Here is a 17,682-nt window from a genome sequence, read left to right as displayed (position 1 = left end):
CAAGGTTTCACCTCCCTTGCGCTTATGTGGTTCCGCCATTGTTCTAAATTTGAAAATGATGTATTGTATAGCTTAAAGTTCTTTAAAATGTTTTCATGACCTTTCTAACCAAATGAATTTTGTTAGTGTGCAAATCTAATAAATTATGTACATTTCATTGAATCCCAATTGCATATATCTTTCTATTTCTAGTATCAATGATGCTCAGGGCTCGTTTGGTGCGTCAGACTGTACTAATTAATTTTTATCAAATGATATTAGTACGTTCTGGAGAGTACTGACTGTTTATCATATTATTATAAGGCCTTTGGTGTTGTTTCAGATAAATAGTCTGACTAAGTTATATTGTGTCTGGTGTTCGATCGGATAACAACGATCAGACATTATATATATATATATACAGTCCTGATCTCTTGGACCCTTGTAGTCCAAGAGATTTATGGTCACTCACCGTTGGATGTAAATTCAACGGTTGACTTGAATCGGGTAATAATAATTTATGTCATATTGCATTTATATATATCATTTTGAACTATTGGATTAATATCCAACGGTGGGTGACCACAATCTCTTGGACTCATGTGGTCCAAGAAATCGGGACTGTATATATATATATATATATATTCTTTGATAATTTAAGTGGAAATTGAAATTTAGATGACCGAAAGAAAAAAAAAATTGTGAGATACAAAGATTACCTAAACCCAGACCACTTTGGGAGCACACCAAAAATCTGAGCCAATCCAACTAACAACCCCCATTGGTGATGACACAATTTTTTTTTAGCAACATTAATATGACAAGATTTGTTTCTTCTTTTGTTTTTGCCAAGATCTAATATATTGTTGGCAAATAATTCATATGTATACAAAGTTGCATCCGTCACGCAAACTGATTTAACCCATTGATGGTATGGGCTCACCTTCCGTTCCAACTTGGTACCAATAGAAGTTGAAGCAATATTAGAGAAATCAAAATTTGCTGGAAAAAGTTTGACATGAAAGTCTTGAATAGCCTTGCTCCATGATTAGATCCTAGAAAACTAAGATTAAAAAGTAAACATTACAAGTCTGATGTTGATTTCATATTCCCAATATATATGCATCTCGAACATCTTTAGAATTAGTAAGGAGGTTATCAAAACTTGAAAGAAGGTAAACAAAACCCTATTTGAAGAAAAACACTTTTGCCCAAACTACACAAAAATTTAATAAAATCTATTGAATAAATATAAAAGGAATAGTAAGAAGAGATAATCATACACCACAACAGAGGAAATATATAAAGAAAGAGAAGATGAAGACAGAAGACGACAGAAGAAGCCAGAAGAAGCATATCGGAGAGAGTATGAGAGAGAATGAAGAGAATAATATGAGAAGAAGATAGCATACAAGAACCCTAGGAGAAGAAGATGAAAAGAGCGTATGATTTTTCAAGTAGAAAATATGTTTTCTTTTTCCCTAGCCTTATAATTAAGCATGTATTATCTAAACCGATGCGTGTGGGGTGTATTAGTTAGTCAGGTAAGGAGAGTATTAAAAGCCCAACCTGTTTAATACAGTCACACAATTAAATAATACAAGTTGACACTAAATAATTGACATAGATTATTTACTTCTATCCAAAGTCTAATACGGTGTACCAAATATACCCTCAGATTATTAATGAAATTAGGAATTTATACCTAGTAAGGAAGACCGAAGAATAATAGCTTTCATTATCGAAGGAGAGAGAGAGCCTATCCAATTGAGTTTGACAATGTGACACCTTAAAAATTGAATGGCAGGAAAACACTGTTGCACATATATATCTCTCTCATAGAATTCTTATTTATAAATAAATAAATTTTTTAAAAAAAAAAGAAGAAGTAGAAATTGGAACCCTACAATGGATGGCCGCATGTGTAGACAGGATGAAGATGAGATTGGATTTAGGAGATAACACATAGTAATTGGCAATGCCCCGTAGTCAAGATTCTCATGCTCCTTTGTCTCGTTGTGGTTTTTATCTCATCTTTCCCACACATATCACATATCATATTTCATATGTATTGGCTTTCGGTCGTATCAACCTCAAATAATGGTGTGGGGTTTTGGTGGAGCACTTCAAATCCCCACCCACAAGATCTGCTTGTCCCATTTCAACTCATGCATATGTGTGCATCAAGCTCAATCAACATGTTTACTTTTTTTTTTTCTTTTTCTTTTTCTTTTTCAATTTTACCTTATTTTGTTTGGCTTTTGCATGAGTGAAATTTGGACTTTGGGAACTTTGTGGGTCATTGCCACTAACTTTGAGAACCCCTTTTTTTTTATTTTATAAGTTTTTCCAAGTTCCTCTAAGTCAAGCAGATTGGCTTAAGTTATTAATATATTAGATTTTTGGTTAATTATTGGGTGGACAGCTGATTCTATGGAGGACTAGGATTATTTTTTTTTGAGGTAGAAGATATGCACTTCTAGAAATTCAACTACTTGTACGCCTATCATAATATTTGGTGTTTTTTCAAATCATTAGCTTAGTAGAAGTTTGGCGACTGGAATTCGATTTAATTATGAGATAAAATTGAATTGCATTGGATTATATTGGATTGGAAATAATAATTATAATCCAATCGATGTGTTAGAGACTACACATGATTAAGGGGTTGAATTAATTGAAACGTTCTATTACATGATTTGGGTATGATTTATACGTAATATAATCCATGTTATTTTTTAGGACACAAAACATTTGACTAGGATTATGAATCATATCCAACTATATAATCTAACTCATCAGACGAAGATGTAAAATATAAGTGAAGTGATTAAAAACATTATTTACATTATAATATGTCTGAATTTAATTTTCTACCCTCCAAATATGATGGGAGGAAAAATCTAATTATATATTGCACCACAACATACTAAATTATATCTTTTATTTTTCATTTTTGTTCCATGTTGGTGGGTCTTTTGATGTGTGGACTGGGGCCGACTTTGATAAGGTTCGGGGTTTACCCACGCACAAGGCTCGCAAAAATTAGAGGACCCTTTTTTTGTTTTTTCCTGAGAAGAGAGGACCCTTAAATTTTTATTTTTTATTTATCAAAACCCCCTTAAATTTTTTTTAAAAAAATAAGTTGTTTCCTAATTTTTTCAAAATAAAGATTTTTCCTTAAATTTAATCTAATTGAAAAGCCAAAAAAGGTTTCTTTATTACAAATGCTAACATCCATTTCCTCTTTCGTCTCACAACTTAAATATCTTTGTTTTTTTTCTTCAAATGAATGAAAATGGCATTACCATAGATAGTTACATAAAAGTTCAATGCAAAAGTCAGAAAAACGAACCATGTTTGATATCCTACTCAAAAAAGCAAATTCAAAAACTATAATTTTTTTAAAAACATGAGTTTTAGTGAGTTTAAGATCTAAAAACTTGTTTGGTATTGAACTCTAAACTATTTTTAAGATCTAAAAAAATTGAAATTAACAAAAGAAAAGGAGAGAGGGAGAGGGAGAAGAGATAGAGATGAGAGAGGGAGGAGGAAGAGATAGAAATGAGAGAGAGGGGAAGAGAGAGACAACTAAAAAACTTCACTTTTTGGTTTTTAATAATGATGGTGTTTTTGAGTTTTTATTGGGTTTGAGTTTTTTTAAATGAGCTTATCAAACGGATTTTTGTGGCTTTGAACTTAAAATCTATTTTTGAGTTTATAAAATTGGATCCAAGTAGGATATCAAACAAGCCCAAAATAACTATCTATTTTCTACATGCTAAACTAATAACTACTATGGCCAAAGAAAATTGAAATCACATTATATTTACACTTTGGACACTTTTCTATTGCGGATTGAAAGTGTGCGGATTCATTACAATTTTCTAGTTTAAAATTTAGTTCATAAACCCATATATCATAACAAAATCAACAAAAAAATACCCATAAATCAGAAAAGAAAAATCTCACAAATAGCTAAACTCAAGTATATGTTCAACAAATCCCTATATCACTTTTGAAAACATACCTATGTAAGTTATGAAGTATTGTCAAGATTTAACTATTATTTTAAATTCAGAGTCTACAAATCATTTAACGGTTCAAATTAAAAGAGGGTAATGAATCTACACTATTTTATTCCTCAATGAAAAAGCTCCCTTTTACTCTTAGCTATTTCCACTAAATTGAACTAGAGCTCATCCACACTCATTTTTATTTTAAAAACGTTCATATATGTTTTATTTTGTTGCTAATCTTCATAATAGTTCTTGACACATAGGCTTGCTCATTATTACTTATAATTATGTTCCTTTGAAAAATAAAATTTTCAAACTTTTATAGTGACTGATTGAGTAAATCATACTCTTGTATGAAAAATAGACCAGTGGCTACATCTCATTGCCGAGAGAGTAAATAAATATTAGGTCTCAGTCAAAAAATTGATATTTTAAAATCCGAGGACACATTCTCATATGCCTTCCATGAGAATCTTTTTTTACCCATTTCCCCACAAAAATTACAATATACCTACTCTTGAGATGAAATTTTAAATAAAAAAAAGGAGACCAACGCACAAAAAGGAACACACTCTCATGTGTCTGCAACTAGTGCTCCATCTTTTCATGCCTCAACAAATTTATTATTGTTCCGAAGAAGAAAAAAATATACGAAGGGTGACAGAGCAGTCACCAGTAGTTCAATTAAAATATCCAGTTACTTGCTTTTTTTTGTGTGTACATGTTGCTTTTTGATTAAACCACATTATCACCGTCGGATTAAAATCTAACGGTTAATATTTTAATCCGAATCAAATGTTGATAATATATTTTACTTTTCGAAAATTAATACCTCTTGAACAAGTTGGCGAAGATTAATGGCCGGAATAGTGAGGAGTTTGTAGTTCAAGTGATTAAGAATATTTATCCATATACTAGATGTTCTAGATTCGATTCCTTCCTTTTCAATATCACTTGTACAAAAAATCCAATAACTGAAAAAGCCTCGTCAAAATGTATATATTTGACCCGAACATATGTAGCTGCTGACCTACAGACCTACCCACCATGTGGTGTATTAATATTAAATTAGGGCTAAATAATGAAGATCAGTTAAAGAATAGAAGCATCACACAACACAAGCTTCACAGACACCTAAAAATATTTTTCAATATGTTTTATATTTATAAAACAAAGATGGTATTTCTGGAAGTTGAATAAAAAGGGGTTTGGGACAGTGACTAGCATGTCAGCCCGCCAGAGTCATAGAACAACGAATAATAGAATTTTAGGCTTTATAGCACACAGAAGAAAATAGGGATACAAAACATTAAGCTAACTTTTCTTTTTTACAAGTTTATCAAGGGAACTTATCATTGTTATTTTGACGGCCTTGAATTTTCTAAAAGGTGGACTGTGTTTTACTGGCTATATTTCTTAATATATGAATAATGTTCTTTTGTCAAATATTTTGTCAGCAAGACTCTTCAACATATACCGCTACAAATTTTATTTGAACGATTCGAACTGTTTATTTTTTAGGTTTTCATTTCATAGATTATCTTTACAAAAAATCAGGCGAATTGAAAACTATTAAGACATTTAGTTGTGATACAAAAAAAAATATAAAATATAAAATGAAAAATATAAAATAAAAATTGAACACTGTGCTCCAAGAAAGCACTAAAATGACAACCATTAATTGAGTGGTTAAATAATTTTGAATTCAAGTATTTTTTGCAAGGATGATCTTTAAAAGAAATACCTAAAAAATAGACGGTTCAAATCACGGAAATACAATATGAAACGACTTCACAAAGATATTCCTCAAATAAGTATTTGAGGCATCTTACCATGATCATCATTACCACCAAACTCCACTACTGTTGTCGTTACTACCATTACCACTGCCACCGCCACCACCATTACCGCCACCATCAACCCCGCCCACACCACATCTAATACTGTATTATACAACTACCCGGACCAACAATTTATATTAAGCTTACACGTATTATACAACTAAATGTTAGGCTATAGGTGCATCATTGACGCACTTGATTGTTGGTAGCTAGCATGTATAGAGGCCCATGCATGGCCATCCACTTAGAGAGGTTTTGAAGGAATAAACCTGCAACCCCTACACAGCTGAACAGAATCGCTACCACAACAAGCCTAATATAAAAATGAAAAAGGCAAAAGTGGAATGAGCTTTTGCCTTCAATCTTACTACAAGTTTTTTGAACCTCTCAAAGAAAAAGCGAAATGGTAAAGAGAAAGAAAAAAAAAAAAAAAACTGTAAATAAGCGTTTAAACATCCACTTTCCTTGAATGGGGTGTGGAATTTTTGGGCTCAACAAAGCACGTGACTAGAAATATAAATATTATGAAGGCTAGTACTAGACTAGTGGCATAGGATGGCTTGGTCATTTGAGGTAAGGAAATTCACCTATTTATCCGACCCATATGTAGTGGGGAATAACTTCAAGAATATAATGTTTGCTTTTGAGAATTTATTATGAAAAAGATTTTAAAGTATTAAAGTTTCAATTTCTAAAAATCCATGCAATAGAAAAATACTAAAACACAAATGGGAAGGGTTTTCTCACACAGACTATTAAGGTGTCGTGGGGATTCGAACATGAGACTATTGGTCTCAAAGTTAATATCATTTTCCACTGAACTATACGTTAATTTTAGATATACTAACTTTTTTTGGACACCAATTAATGTGACAATGTGTCACTTACTATAAAAAAAAAAGAAAAAAAAGGTCGAGAATGGACACAAATAGAAAATAAATTAAACAATACCACATCAATGGCTTAGTGACTCTAAAAAAATGTAAGTTTAATGGATCTAGCCATTTAATTTGGCAAAAAAAAAAAAAAAACTTTGCAAACTCAGCATTCATAAAGGGTTGTATGTTTATTAACTAGGAATTGGAGTGAGCATGAATCGGAGTAAGACATTTTCATTAATTTATTTACTAACTATTAAGAATCAGAATGAAAATAAAGCTTATTCTCATTAATTTGTTCACTAGGTCTACGAAAATGCAAATAGCAGAAGTTAAGTTTACAATAAAGATCTATTGGCATATTACATGCATTGGTATGTTTTGAGCATGTCATTCTAACAAGTCCTTGTTTGTTTTAAGAATAGTTTTATGGATTCTTCAGGAGTCTTAATTAAATTTTAACTCCTTCAAGATTTGTGTATGTGGCAACAATTCTGAAGATCAATGAACAAAAGTACACATTGTGCCTTTTTAATTCCTTCTATATCCTTTAAGAAATTGTTTCTGGCGATATACTTAAAGCATCTCATAACTTTTATAAAATAAGTGCTCAAGACGATCTTTTAGTGTCAACCAATGACTTATTTTTATGTCTTGAAAGATCATGACGACAAAACTTCTTAGTGAATCCTAATAATGTTGTAGAGACAAGATCAACCCTTTGTGCCATGACTAAAGTGGATGCCAATGCAACTGTGATTTTGGTAGAACGAAAGTCATACATGATGACCAGCACAAATGTTTCACATGATGATGAGATTGAAATCATTGTGTTCAATTAATCAAGTATGGAACTCTCAAGGCTTCAGTACTGTTCCATTGAGTTTAACCATATTTCCTAGGCTGTGGGTTTTATTTTTTATTTTTTGTTAAAGTCAGGAGGGGAAGGAGGAAATTCACACACAGGTACTATGAGGGTTTGAATCCAAGACCACTTGTGAGCACACCAAAGATTTGGGTCGCTGTTGTTTCTTAATGTTCAACATAGAAAAGAAATAGAAATAGCTACTAACTCAAGTGATGTTGGAAGAAAGAAGGATCGAACCTAGGCCATAGGATGGAAGCGTAAAGCCATAAAAGAAGAGGAGGACCACCTCCTGAAATAAAAAGTGGCTCAATTGCAAATGGACACCTATTCAAATAATTAAAAAAAAGTTTAAAATCTTGAATAGGGGGTGGTCGGGTGTTACTTTTCAAGTTATTATTATTATTTTTTATTGATATAACTTTCATTATTTGGACAAGTAATTTTTTTTAATTTTTAATTTTCAATTGGCCACATCTTCATTTTCAATTGCATTATCCTTAATTTATGAGTCGATTTTGCAATTAAATTTGGTGTTAATGCAACAAGATTAAAAGTCAAAATATGAAAAAGAAAGCAAAAAAGTGGAGAAGAGTCAAATCTCCTCCATCATGGCCCTTTTCTCCGCTTTAATCATTAATCATGATTTTATGAATATTCTCGCAACACAAAAAAAAAAAAAAAAAAAAAGAGAAAGATATGGATATTTCTTCCTTTTTTATTTTCTCACTTCAGCGAAAAAAAACACACACCACCAAAACAATCGCAGCCCTCCACGTGTTCTTCCACTCAAATCCAAAGCCATACTCCCCATCTGCCACTCCTGTAATTTCACCCAAAAAGCAAGGGCAGTGTCAAATATGACGTAATCACGACAGCAACCCGCACTAACCTTATTTGTTCAGACCCAACAACAATTACATCCCAATCTGACTCAAACACGACAAACCCAAAAAAAAAAAGAAAAAAAGAAAAAATAGAAATGCAGGGAAAGCTAACGTCACAGCGCTGTGACCCAGCCCCAACCTCTCTCGGCCTCTTTATTGTGGCGCACTTTAGCGCACTCCAAAACATTACGCAGAGAATTTCGCAGCAACAAACAGAGCAGTAGCAGCAGCAGGAGCAGCAGCAGCTGAAGCAAAACCTGAACACGACCTCACCTTACCTCACAGACCTCTCTATCGCTCTCCACCACAGCAAACGATACCGTATTGGACAGTCTCCACGACACACGCATCGCTCTCTCTCTCTCTCTCTCTCTCTCTCTCTCTCTCTCTCTCTCGCGTCTTCTTTTGTTTGCTCTGCAACTCTTCAAATTTCACCATTTTCAGCTCAAAACGAAGACCAAGAAGAACAATGGAGGCTTTCTACAGGCTCGAAGCTTGTGGAATAGTGTAGGGTTCAGATTCTTCGGAAACCGTTCAGCTTCGTTCAGTTTCCCTCTCTCTCCCTCTCTCACTCTCGCTCTGTATTGTATCCATGGCCGGCCGGAGATTGCGATTGAACTCGTGGAACTTGGATCCGGAGAGGAAGAGGACTGGTGGATTGAGGACGAAGCAGGCGGGAAGAGGATCATGCCGTGGAAGTTAGGCGCTGGAAATGTACGGTCTCCGGCACTGATATCTTGATGTGCTTCCTCGCTGTCTGTTTCTATTGGCTGTAAATTTGTGGTTTTCGTCCGATTACTGCTTTGATTTTTTGACTTTTGAGCTCCGAAGAAGCCGAAACTATGGGGCTTTTGCTTAAACAAGCGCTCAAGACACTCTGCGGTTCCAATCAGTGGGCTTATGCTGTGTTCTGGAAGATCGGCTGCCAAAACCCTAAGTAAGTTCCCCACAAATTGGACGAAACACAAACAATGCTGTAAAAATATTCGGTTTTCCTATTTTATTTGTCCTCCTTTTCTTTTTGAAAAATTTGTCTTTGTTTGGCTAATAATTCTGCTCCCTATGTGTCTGTTTGGTTGCTTTGAGAAAGTGGAGAAAAGTTCGGATAATTTTCACTTTTCAGGTTGAGGTTTTAGAGATTTTAGATGTTATTTCAAATTTTTTTCTTCTTCTTTTGTTTTCCTGCATTTTCTCAGTGGCCAAACAGTGTGGATCTGTTATCAGTTATATGTTGTCTCTTTCCGTTTGGTTGGAAGGTCTAGGGTTTGGGATATATTCTAAGATATACGATGGAGATGTTATAGTCTCATTGTTTAGTGTGTTCTCTCTTGTATTTGATTCGCAATCTTGTGTCTCTTTATTTCTGTTTTTGGAAGTTTATGTTTTGGTTTTTGGTTTGTTCTGTTTTGTCTTTAAGAATCTAAGTGAAAAGTGGGTTTGCATTTAGTTTGCCAAACCCGCTCTTTATTGGACTCATTTACTGCCTATGAGTATTCCATCAGTATCTGTCTTCCTTATTGGTTTTATACCCTCTTCTATATATATATATATTTTCAAGTAACAAAAAGCTATTTTAATTATTATTTTGTTCACCAGCAATGACAGGTTAATTTGCTTTGACCCAAATAAAAAGGAGAGTTTTCTCTGCTGACCAGTTACTATCTTTTCTTCACTGTTTCACTTCTGAGAAATGCATTTTAAATAGATAAGTTTGAAACTTAAATAATTTATGAACATATTAAAACTACTTTCAATTAAATTGAACTACTTAGCCTTCAAGTCTTTTTATTTATTTTTTGTACTTTTTATGTCATTATTTGTTGTTAATGTTCAAATCTATGATGTGCTCATGTCCCGTGCCATATTTTGATGGTTTTGATGTCTGTTCTTGGGACTTCCATCTGTTCAGTGATGAGGCTTTTGTAATTTGAGTTTAAAGAAAATACTTCTACTTTGGTGGCAGACTATTAATTTGGGAATGTCATTATGAACCATCAATATGTTCTCTACCAAAACGCATTGCTGGAACTGAAAGAGCCGAATTACCATTTGGAGAGTGGGAAGGGTGCTGGGTTTCTTCTGAAGTGTGTTCCTCTTCTAATGGTATTCAACCAGAGGAAAGAGTGTCTTCACTTATTAATAGAATGATGATGGATAAACCGTTTAATATAGTGGGCGAAGGGTATGACCTTTCTGTTAACTATGTTTGCTGCTTGGCATGTATCTCATTTTTAAAGTTCTTTTGTTATTAGCAGCCATTTTTAAAAACTGTTGTTTGGACCCTTTCAGAATAGTGGGACGAGCTGCATTTACAGGAAACCATCAATGGATTCTATCAAGCAATTACACTAAAGATGCCCATCCACCGGAGGTATATATTAGTATTTCGAATACCGCATTTTGATATGAATTTTCTTATTTATTGCTGATGAAAATGGTACAATACATTTCAACTATACACACATGTTTGGCAGGATCTCATCTAACACTTTATTTCCATGTATATACATGAATGCATATTTCATAAGAAGTTTATACATGTGTGTGTGTGTTCGTATATATACAGTCCTTACATTTTTTTTGCTCACCAACTGTTTAATGAAGATCGAACACTTGATATTAATTCCTTAAAAAAATAAATGTGTGTTTGATGTTTATTTAAAAAATAGAAGTACTTTATCAGGAACTGCATATCAATCTTTGAATTTTCACGATCGTTGTTGAACAAAAAACAGAATTTCTACCCATGCCTTTTAATACAGTTTTTTCCTTGAAAACTTGAAAAGTTCAATGAAATCCTTCTGAGAAAGTCAGGATCCTAATTAGTAAGCACACAGATTATACAGAATCAAGGTGATCTGTTCTTGGGTGGCTCTATTCTTCATAATTAAAAACATGTGAATGTTGGTTTTTCTCTTTTTCACGGAGTAGCTGGTCTTTATGCTTCAATGTGTGAAACTAAATTTTAAATGGAAGTTAACGATGTAGAGCCCTCTTAATAGTTTCATTAATGTGTCCCCCAAAAAACAAAGAAATAGTTTTCATTAATGGTGTCTGTGAGAGGCTAAAACTTCGAGAAATCAGGGTTTGGCATTTGCACATGGAAATTCTCAGAAATGTGGATTTACTAAATGTGACTTATATTCAAGTTTTGGGGTTTGGCATTTGTACTTTATATGACTTGATTTTGTGGCTGTTTCAGGTCCTAAATGAGATGCACCACCAATTTTCTGCTGGCATGCAGGTATGTCAGTTTTAATATAGTCCACTGTTTTGCATATTCTATATTTTTATGTTTCATAACAGTACTTGTGTTTTATTTGGGCTGCAGACAGTTGCAGTTATTCCTGTTCTTCCTCATGGTGTTGTTCAACTTGGTTCTTCCCTGGCTGTAAGTCCTTTATAGTATATATTGGTTTAATGAGTTTAGATGGCAGAATGTATATTTACACAGTAATATGCATTTAGTTTTCTTTGTTGTGCATGTGGGTTTAATGAATTTAGATGACAGAATGTAAGTGGCACCGTTAGATATGTATATTGTTCCCTTAAATCTCCCAAAAAATATTTTGTTCCAGTACTTTGCATCTTATTCTCCTGACACTATCATTTGCTTTCTATTTTTATTTTTAATTTTTTTTAAAAATAAGAGAAACAGCAATTTATTAAAGTAGAAAAGCTATACAAAGAGTGGATAAGGAATCCACAATCTGAAGAGAGAAGAGAAAATACAATAAAAGACAGACCACTAGAAGCAAAGGTAAGCAAGGAAAGCTCTAAATTCGAAAAATCTAGTCTCACATCACAACAGCTAACAAAACTAACATTATAGAAGAATGAGAATAATCCCTAAATCATCCCAAACCCATGCCCATAAAGCTGCCAAGAACCTCACTCTGTCCCAGAGTTCATCTTCTTTCTAGCTAAACAACCAGGTTTGTCCAACCATGGGGAAAATCTATGGTTGTCCATCCTGGTAAAATTTTCACCTGTGTAGCTCTGGATTTAGCAATATTTGTAAGGCAAGACCTCTGGGCACTGTAGTTTAACCTATTGAGAAGTGGTTATTTTGTATATCAAAAGATAGTTATGGGCTTCAGGACAAATGAATTATGTATTTGACTGGGCAAGCCACTGTTGCAAGCAACAACGGATGTATGTTATTAAAAAAAAAGGCAACAATGGATGTGATTTTAAGACAAAAATTCCCCAGCAATGAGTATTTTATTTTATTTTACCTGTATTACTATTAGTACCTTTGTTTTCTTCAAGTTTGACCATTCTGGCGCAAGCTGTTGGTTTTTTTTAGCTAGCCAAATCAATTTTTGATTTCTGTCAGTTGCTTCCAACCTGATTAATGTATCCATTCTGCTTCAGATGATGGAGAATATAGGATTCATCAATGATGTGAAGAGTTTAATCCTGCAACTAGGATGCATTCCTGGTGCTCTATTATCAGAAAACTATGCAACAAAAGATTTGGTTGAGAAATCTGGAGTACCCTATACTGCTGGTATACTGACACCTATGCATCCAGCTGGAAATTATAAGGTAGCAGGTTCTGCTCAGATGACTGATAACTATACACATCAAAGCAACTCATCTCGGGCCTCAGGCCTTGTTGGCCAACCATCTCACTCTCTTCTTAAAGATGTTCACAATAAGTCTCAAACTACTGATTCAACATTCCAAACCCCTAACCTTACCCAAAATCTACCTAAAATTCATGATGACCCTCAACAACCAACGGTTTCTCCATTGATGAAACCAAACTTTTCTTTTGACGGCCAACGAAAGGATGGAGTTGGGGGAGCTGAAGTAATTGCCACAAATTCTGATGTGTGGTTGAACCAGCTGACTCCCTCATATAATTCAAGCAGGGGACTCAAATACCCATCTAGTTTGGGTCAGTCAGGTGCAAATCAGTGCAGTTTAAAGTTGATGCAACATCAGATCTTATCCGGTGGTAGCATTAGGTATGATCTCGATAACAACTTTAGTGCGTCGAATGGTATCATGCCTCAATTGAGAACAAATGGAAGTTTAATCCTTGATCAGAGCAAAGGTTCGATAACTGCTTCAGTGGTTGGAGGAAGTCAAGCACATGGTGGATCAAGTAGTCATTCAAAGCAAATTTTAGTTCCTTGTTCTCCTTCAGACTCACACAGGGCAGCTGACATCAACCTCTGTGGTGGACATCTGTCCGGTGGTAAATTTCAGAAGGCTGATGATTTCCAAACAGAAGGGGTTTCTTCATCCAGTGTGGCAGGTCAATCAGCTTCTCAGAACATGCTTTCAAGGGGCTCTGACCAGAGACAGTTTTCTACCAATGTGAAGTTTACTCAGAATGAATTGGCCCTGAGGGAGCAACGGATGGATCATGAATTGTTTAAAGCCTTTAGCATCCCATTGATTCATCCAGATGAACACATGTCTTTGAGCGAGAACATCCCTGATATTATTCATGATGATGTTGATTATAAAATTTGTAGTCCAGGATCTGCAAATGCTACACATGATGCTTGTACTCAAATTTCATCAGGAGCTGATTTGTTTGACGTTTTGGGTATGGATTTTAAAAATAAGCTGTTTAATGGCAATTGGAACAAATTTCTTGCTGATGAGATAGGTTCAAATACAAAAGACCTGGGTGAGAATACTTCGACATTTACAAATGTGCAGGAGTTGGGTTCTGATTATTATTCAGCAGGTCAAGGAATATCAAACAGTAGCATTTTCTCTGGGGGAGGGGCTGACCATCTTTTAGATGCTGTGGTCTCTAGGGCTCAGTCTGCTGTCAAGCAGATCTCTGATGATAACGTGTCATGTAGAACAACATTGACAAAAATCAGTAGCTCTTCCATGCCTAACAGTTCTCCCACTTGTGGACGGGTTAGTATGCCTAATCATGTGCATGGGGAGACATTGGGCCTTCCTAAGGCTATTGGAAAAGCAGGGATAGAAGAACCCAGTTCTTTCCTATCTGGGTGTAGCAGGGATGATGTGGGGAACTGTTCCCAGACTACCTCCATATATGGATCTCGTATAAGTTCTTGGGCTGAACAGGGTAATACTGCAAAGCATGAGAGTAGTGTTTCAACTGCATATTCTAAGAGGCCTGATGTAATGGGAAAATCAAATCGTAAAAGGCTTAAACCTGGAGAGAACCCTAGGCCAAGGCCAAAAGATCGTCAGATGATCCAAGATCGGGTCAAAGAGTTGCGGGATATTGTGCCAAATGGAGCAAAAGTAATATATTTTTCTTTGCTTCCTGTCTGTTCTTTGGAATTTTACAATAATCAGATGCCAGATGCTGATGCCATTCCTTTGATTCCATTATATTGTTTTTACAGTGTAGCATAGACGCACTGCTTGAACGCACTATCAAGCATATGCTTTTCTTGCAAAGTGTCACAAAGCATGCTGACAAGCTAAAACAAACAGGAAAATCTAAGGTACAAAAGACTGTCTACTATCTCCCCTGTGTTTGCTGTTAAACAGAAAATTTCTCATGGATGAGAAAGTTGGGAGTCAGGATATGAGATATTTAAAAACAAGGAATATTATGCTTCACAATTTTTCTAAGTGGGATAATGTGTATATTATATATTTGATGCCATAAATTAGGGCGGCTGTAGAAATTATAAAATATAGTAGTAAAAGTCGTTTATTGCTATCATGGTTTGATGGTACACCTTTGTTTGCTTTCAGATATAACAAATAAGAAAGAAAACCTTTGTAGATGGTGTATTAAATTTCTTTGCTATGCAGATTATTGGCAAAGAAGGTGGACTGGTTCTAAACGACAACTTTGATGGGGGGGCAACATGGGCTTTTGAGGTTGGGTCACAATCAATGGTTTGCCCTATCATTGTTGAGGATCTGAATCCACCTCGTCAGATGCTTGTGGAGGTAGTGATTAACATTCTATTGAATTTCTGAAATTGGTGCTTTGGCTGTAAGTGAAGTGTGTAATCAATGTTTTTCTGTTTTATTATCTCTATTGCCAGATGCTTTGTGAAGAACAGGGTTTCTTTTTAGAAATTGCTGATTTGATCAGAGGTTTGGGTTTGACCATCTTGAAGGGGATGATGGAAGCACGGAATGATAAGATATGGGCACGCTTTGCAGTAGAGGTAATATTCAAAAGCCGTTTGTATTTGGAATTATCCTTTCTGTTTTTTCCCTTTCTGTTTTATTATTTCGTTGGCGACATGCTTTGCTTGTTCAGTCTAGCAATAATGTTTTGGAACTTTGTTAGTGAGATTGTCAGTAATTATTGTTCTTAATTTATCGTGAAAATTCTGTCCTTTTTTTCCTCTCCCTGAACTTTGGTGTAACCCCTAACCTAGTTTAAGGCCCTAAAATTCCTCTTCTTAATAGTTATTATGGAATCAAATAGAGTATTGAATACTCAGAAAATATTCTGCTTCAAACATCATCAAAAATACAACTACACAAAAATTCTGCACCTGCAAATCGGTGAATCTCCTACTACCATGAAGTCCTTAAATTCTCATTCAATCTACTACCCACATCCCCCTCTTTAAACCATTTAAGCCTGTGGTCACAAACAGCTGTATCTGTATTTCTCATACTGGAGTCCTGCTATCTGGAATCTAAAGGATTTTTAACATCAGCTTCATTTCAATCTCCCAAGCAAGTGTTAAAAAGTGTGAAGGTCGCATTATATGAAAACTAATGGAAATACTTTTAACTTGAACCATGAGTCAAGGATATAGTAGCCTGTTGGATTCTTTTAATTTAGGTTAAAAATGAAAATTAGAATAAACATATAAACTTGAGGAACTCTTTGTATCATAGTATCAGCAACAAAGACGCCACGGTAATCTTAAGCGTCCACATTTTCTCATAAAAATGTAGAGAGATGAGAGTATGTATGTTTGTTGTAGGCCTTCGCTGTCCTGAATTTTATTACCAATATTTTCTTGATTGGAATGAAAGTTGACGTGTCATTCTCTTACTGGATTCCTTAACGCGAGCTTTGATCTCTATTAAGTGTTTTTGCATATGCTTTGTTGTCACTACTCATTTTTATCACGTTGAAATCATTTGCTTGTTCAAAAGACATGGAACACTAGCTTCTATATATTGGTCATTTACTTCCAAGTTTTATCTGCAGGCAAATAGGGATGTAACGAGGATGGAAATATTTATGTCGCTTGTTCAACTTTTGGAGCAAACTGTAAAAGGCAATGCGTCATCAGTAAATGCCATGAAGAACAGTATGATGGTCCAACACTCTTTTCCTCTAGCATCCCCTATCACTGCAACTGGTAGGCCTAGTAGTTTACAATGAACCACTAGCTAAACAGTTTGTTGGTCTGGAAATGTTAACCTATACCCGAGTTCGTAGGAGCAGTAGATTGTGATGAGCCACTAGCTGTAGTTTGTTGGTCTGGACATGTTCAGAGCAAGCCTAGTGTTTGCTTGCCATGACAAACATGCATTCTAGACTAAGTTCTCTCTGGAGGTTCTCACTTTGACCAAGTTTATCTACCACAAACAGTGATCCTGACCTTTCTCACTTTTAGCTGGGTGAGATTTGTTGTATTAGTGAGGAACTCTGCAAAATCATTCTAATGGTGTGTTTACTTTTACCTAGCTAAGAATCCGAATGTTTGAATTATTGGCCCTACTAAAAGATTTTAGCCATGGAGGGCACTTTGGCAGTTTATGTAGAGGCTACTGATTGGGTATGATTTATGGGCTGTAGATTTTTGCAAATGTATAGAGGTTGTGGGATATATGGGAGTAAGGGTTCCCAAGTGTTAGTTAAACAAGACTGCCTTTTTCTTTATTTGAATTTGTAAGGTTTATTGATCAGTTATGTTTCATGCCTGAGAATGCATGGTAATTGATAAATGTTTTCCTTTGGATTCTCCTGCTTTAGTTTCTGCTTAATTGAATGGCATGACATTAAACTTGAAAGTGACATGATATATATCAAAATTTTAATTTTTCAAATTAGTTTTTAATGAGGTGGTCATGACCATAACTATATCATGGCTGGTCTCGGTAGAGGCCCGCTGACCTTGGGGCCAACAATGGCCAGCTTCAGTTGAAGTGACATTATGATGACCACCCAGATCAGATGGTTAGCCTTAGTTGACCAAAGAAAAAAAGTTGAAATTGGCATTTCTAGCGTCTCTGACTTGCAAATGCCAGTGATTGTAAGATTTTTTTTTTCCC

The 17,682-nt window shown here is 34.9% G+C and overlaps 1 protein-coding gene across 2 annotated transcripts; it reads left to right on the top strand.

The window, feature by feature from the left end:
* Positions 1 to 8,642: 8,642 nt before the first annotated feature.
* LOC117630770 (transcription factor LHW) lies at positions 8,643 to 17,371 on the top strand. 2 transcript variants are annotated; one of them, XM_034363540.1, is made up of 10 exons: positions 8,643 to 9,406; positions 10,433 to 10,651; positions 10,759 to 10,840; positions 11,672 to 11,713; positions 11,801 to 11,860; positions 12,847 to 14,718; positions 14,823 to 14,924; positions 15,241 to 15,381; positions 15,480 to 15,605; positions 16,613 to 17,313. In XM_034363540.1, exons 1-10 carry the CDS (start codon positions 9,312 to 9,314, stop codon positions 16,787 to 16,789), a joined length of 2,916 nt encoding a protein of 971 aa, XP_034219431.1. In that variant the 5' UTR covers positions 8,643 to 9,311; the 3' UTR covers positions 16,790 to 17,313. The 2 variants fall into 2 exon arrangements, with proteins under 2 accessions (XP_034219431.1, XP_034219432.1); XM_034363541.1 differs by lacking the exon at positions 10,433 to 10,651 and having other exon boundaries at positions 8,644 to 9,406; positions 16,613 to 17,371.
* Positions 17,372 to 17,682: the final 311 nt, after the last annotated feature.

The sequence above is a fragment of the Prunus dulcis genome, chromosome 6 (genome assembly GCF_902201215.1).
Source record: "Prunus dulcis chromosome 6, ALMONDv2, whole genome shotgun sequence".
NCBI lineage: Eukaryota > Viridiplantae > Streptophyta > Magnoliopsida > Rosales > Rosaceae > Prunus > Prunus dulcis.
The sequence above is the reverse complement of the archived record's forward strand: the minus strand, read 5'-3'. Positions and strand labels throughout refer to the sequence as shown.

Coding starts and splice junctions, on each gene's coding strand:
- LOC117630770 (XM_034363540.1), top strand. CDS start 9,312: ATGGGGCTTTTGCTTAAACAAGCGCTCAAGACACTCTGCGGTTCCAAT. Junction 10,652..10,758: donor TTTAATATAGTGGGCGAAGG/GTATGACCTTTC, acceptor GGACCCTTTCAG/AATAGTGGGACGAGCTGCAT. Junction 15,382..15,479: donor CTCGTCAGATGCTTGTGGAG/GTAGTGATTAAC, acceptor CTCTATTGCCAG/ATGCTTTGTGAAGAACAGGG.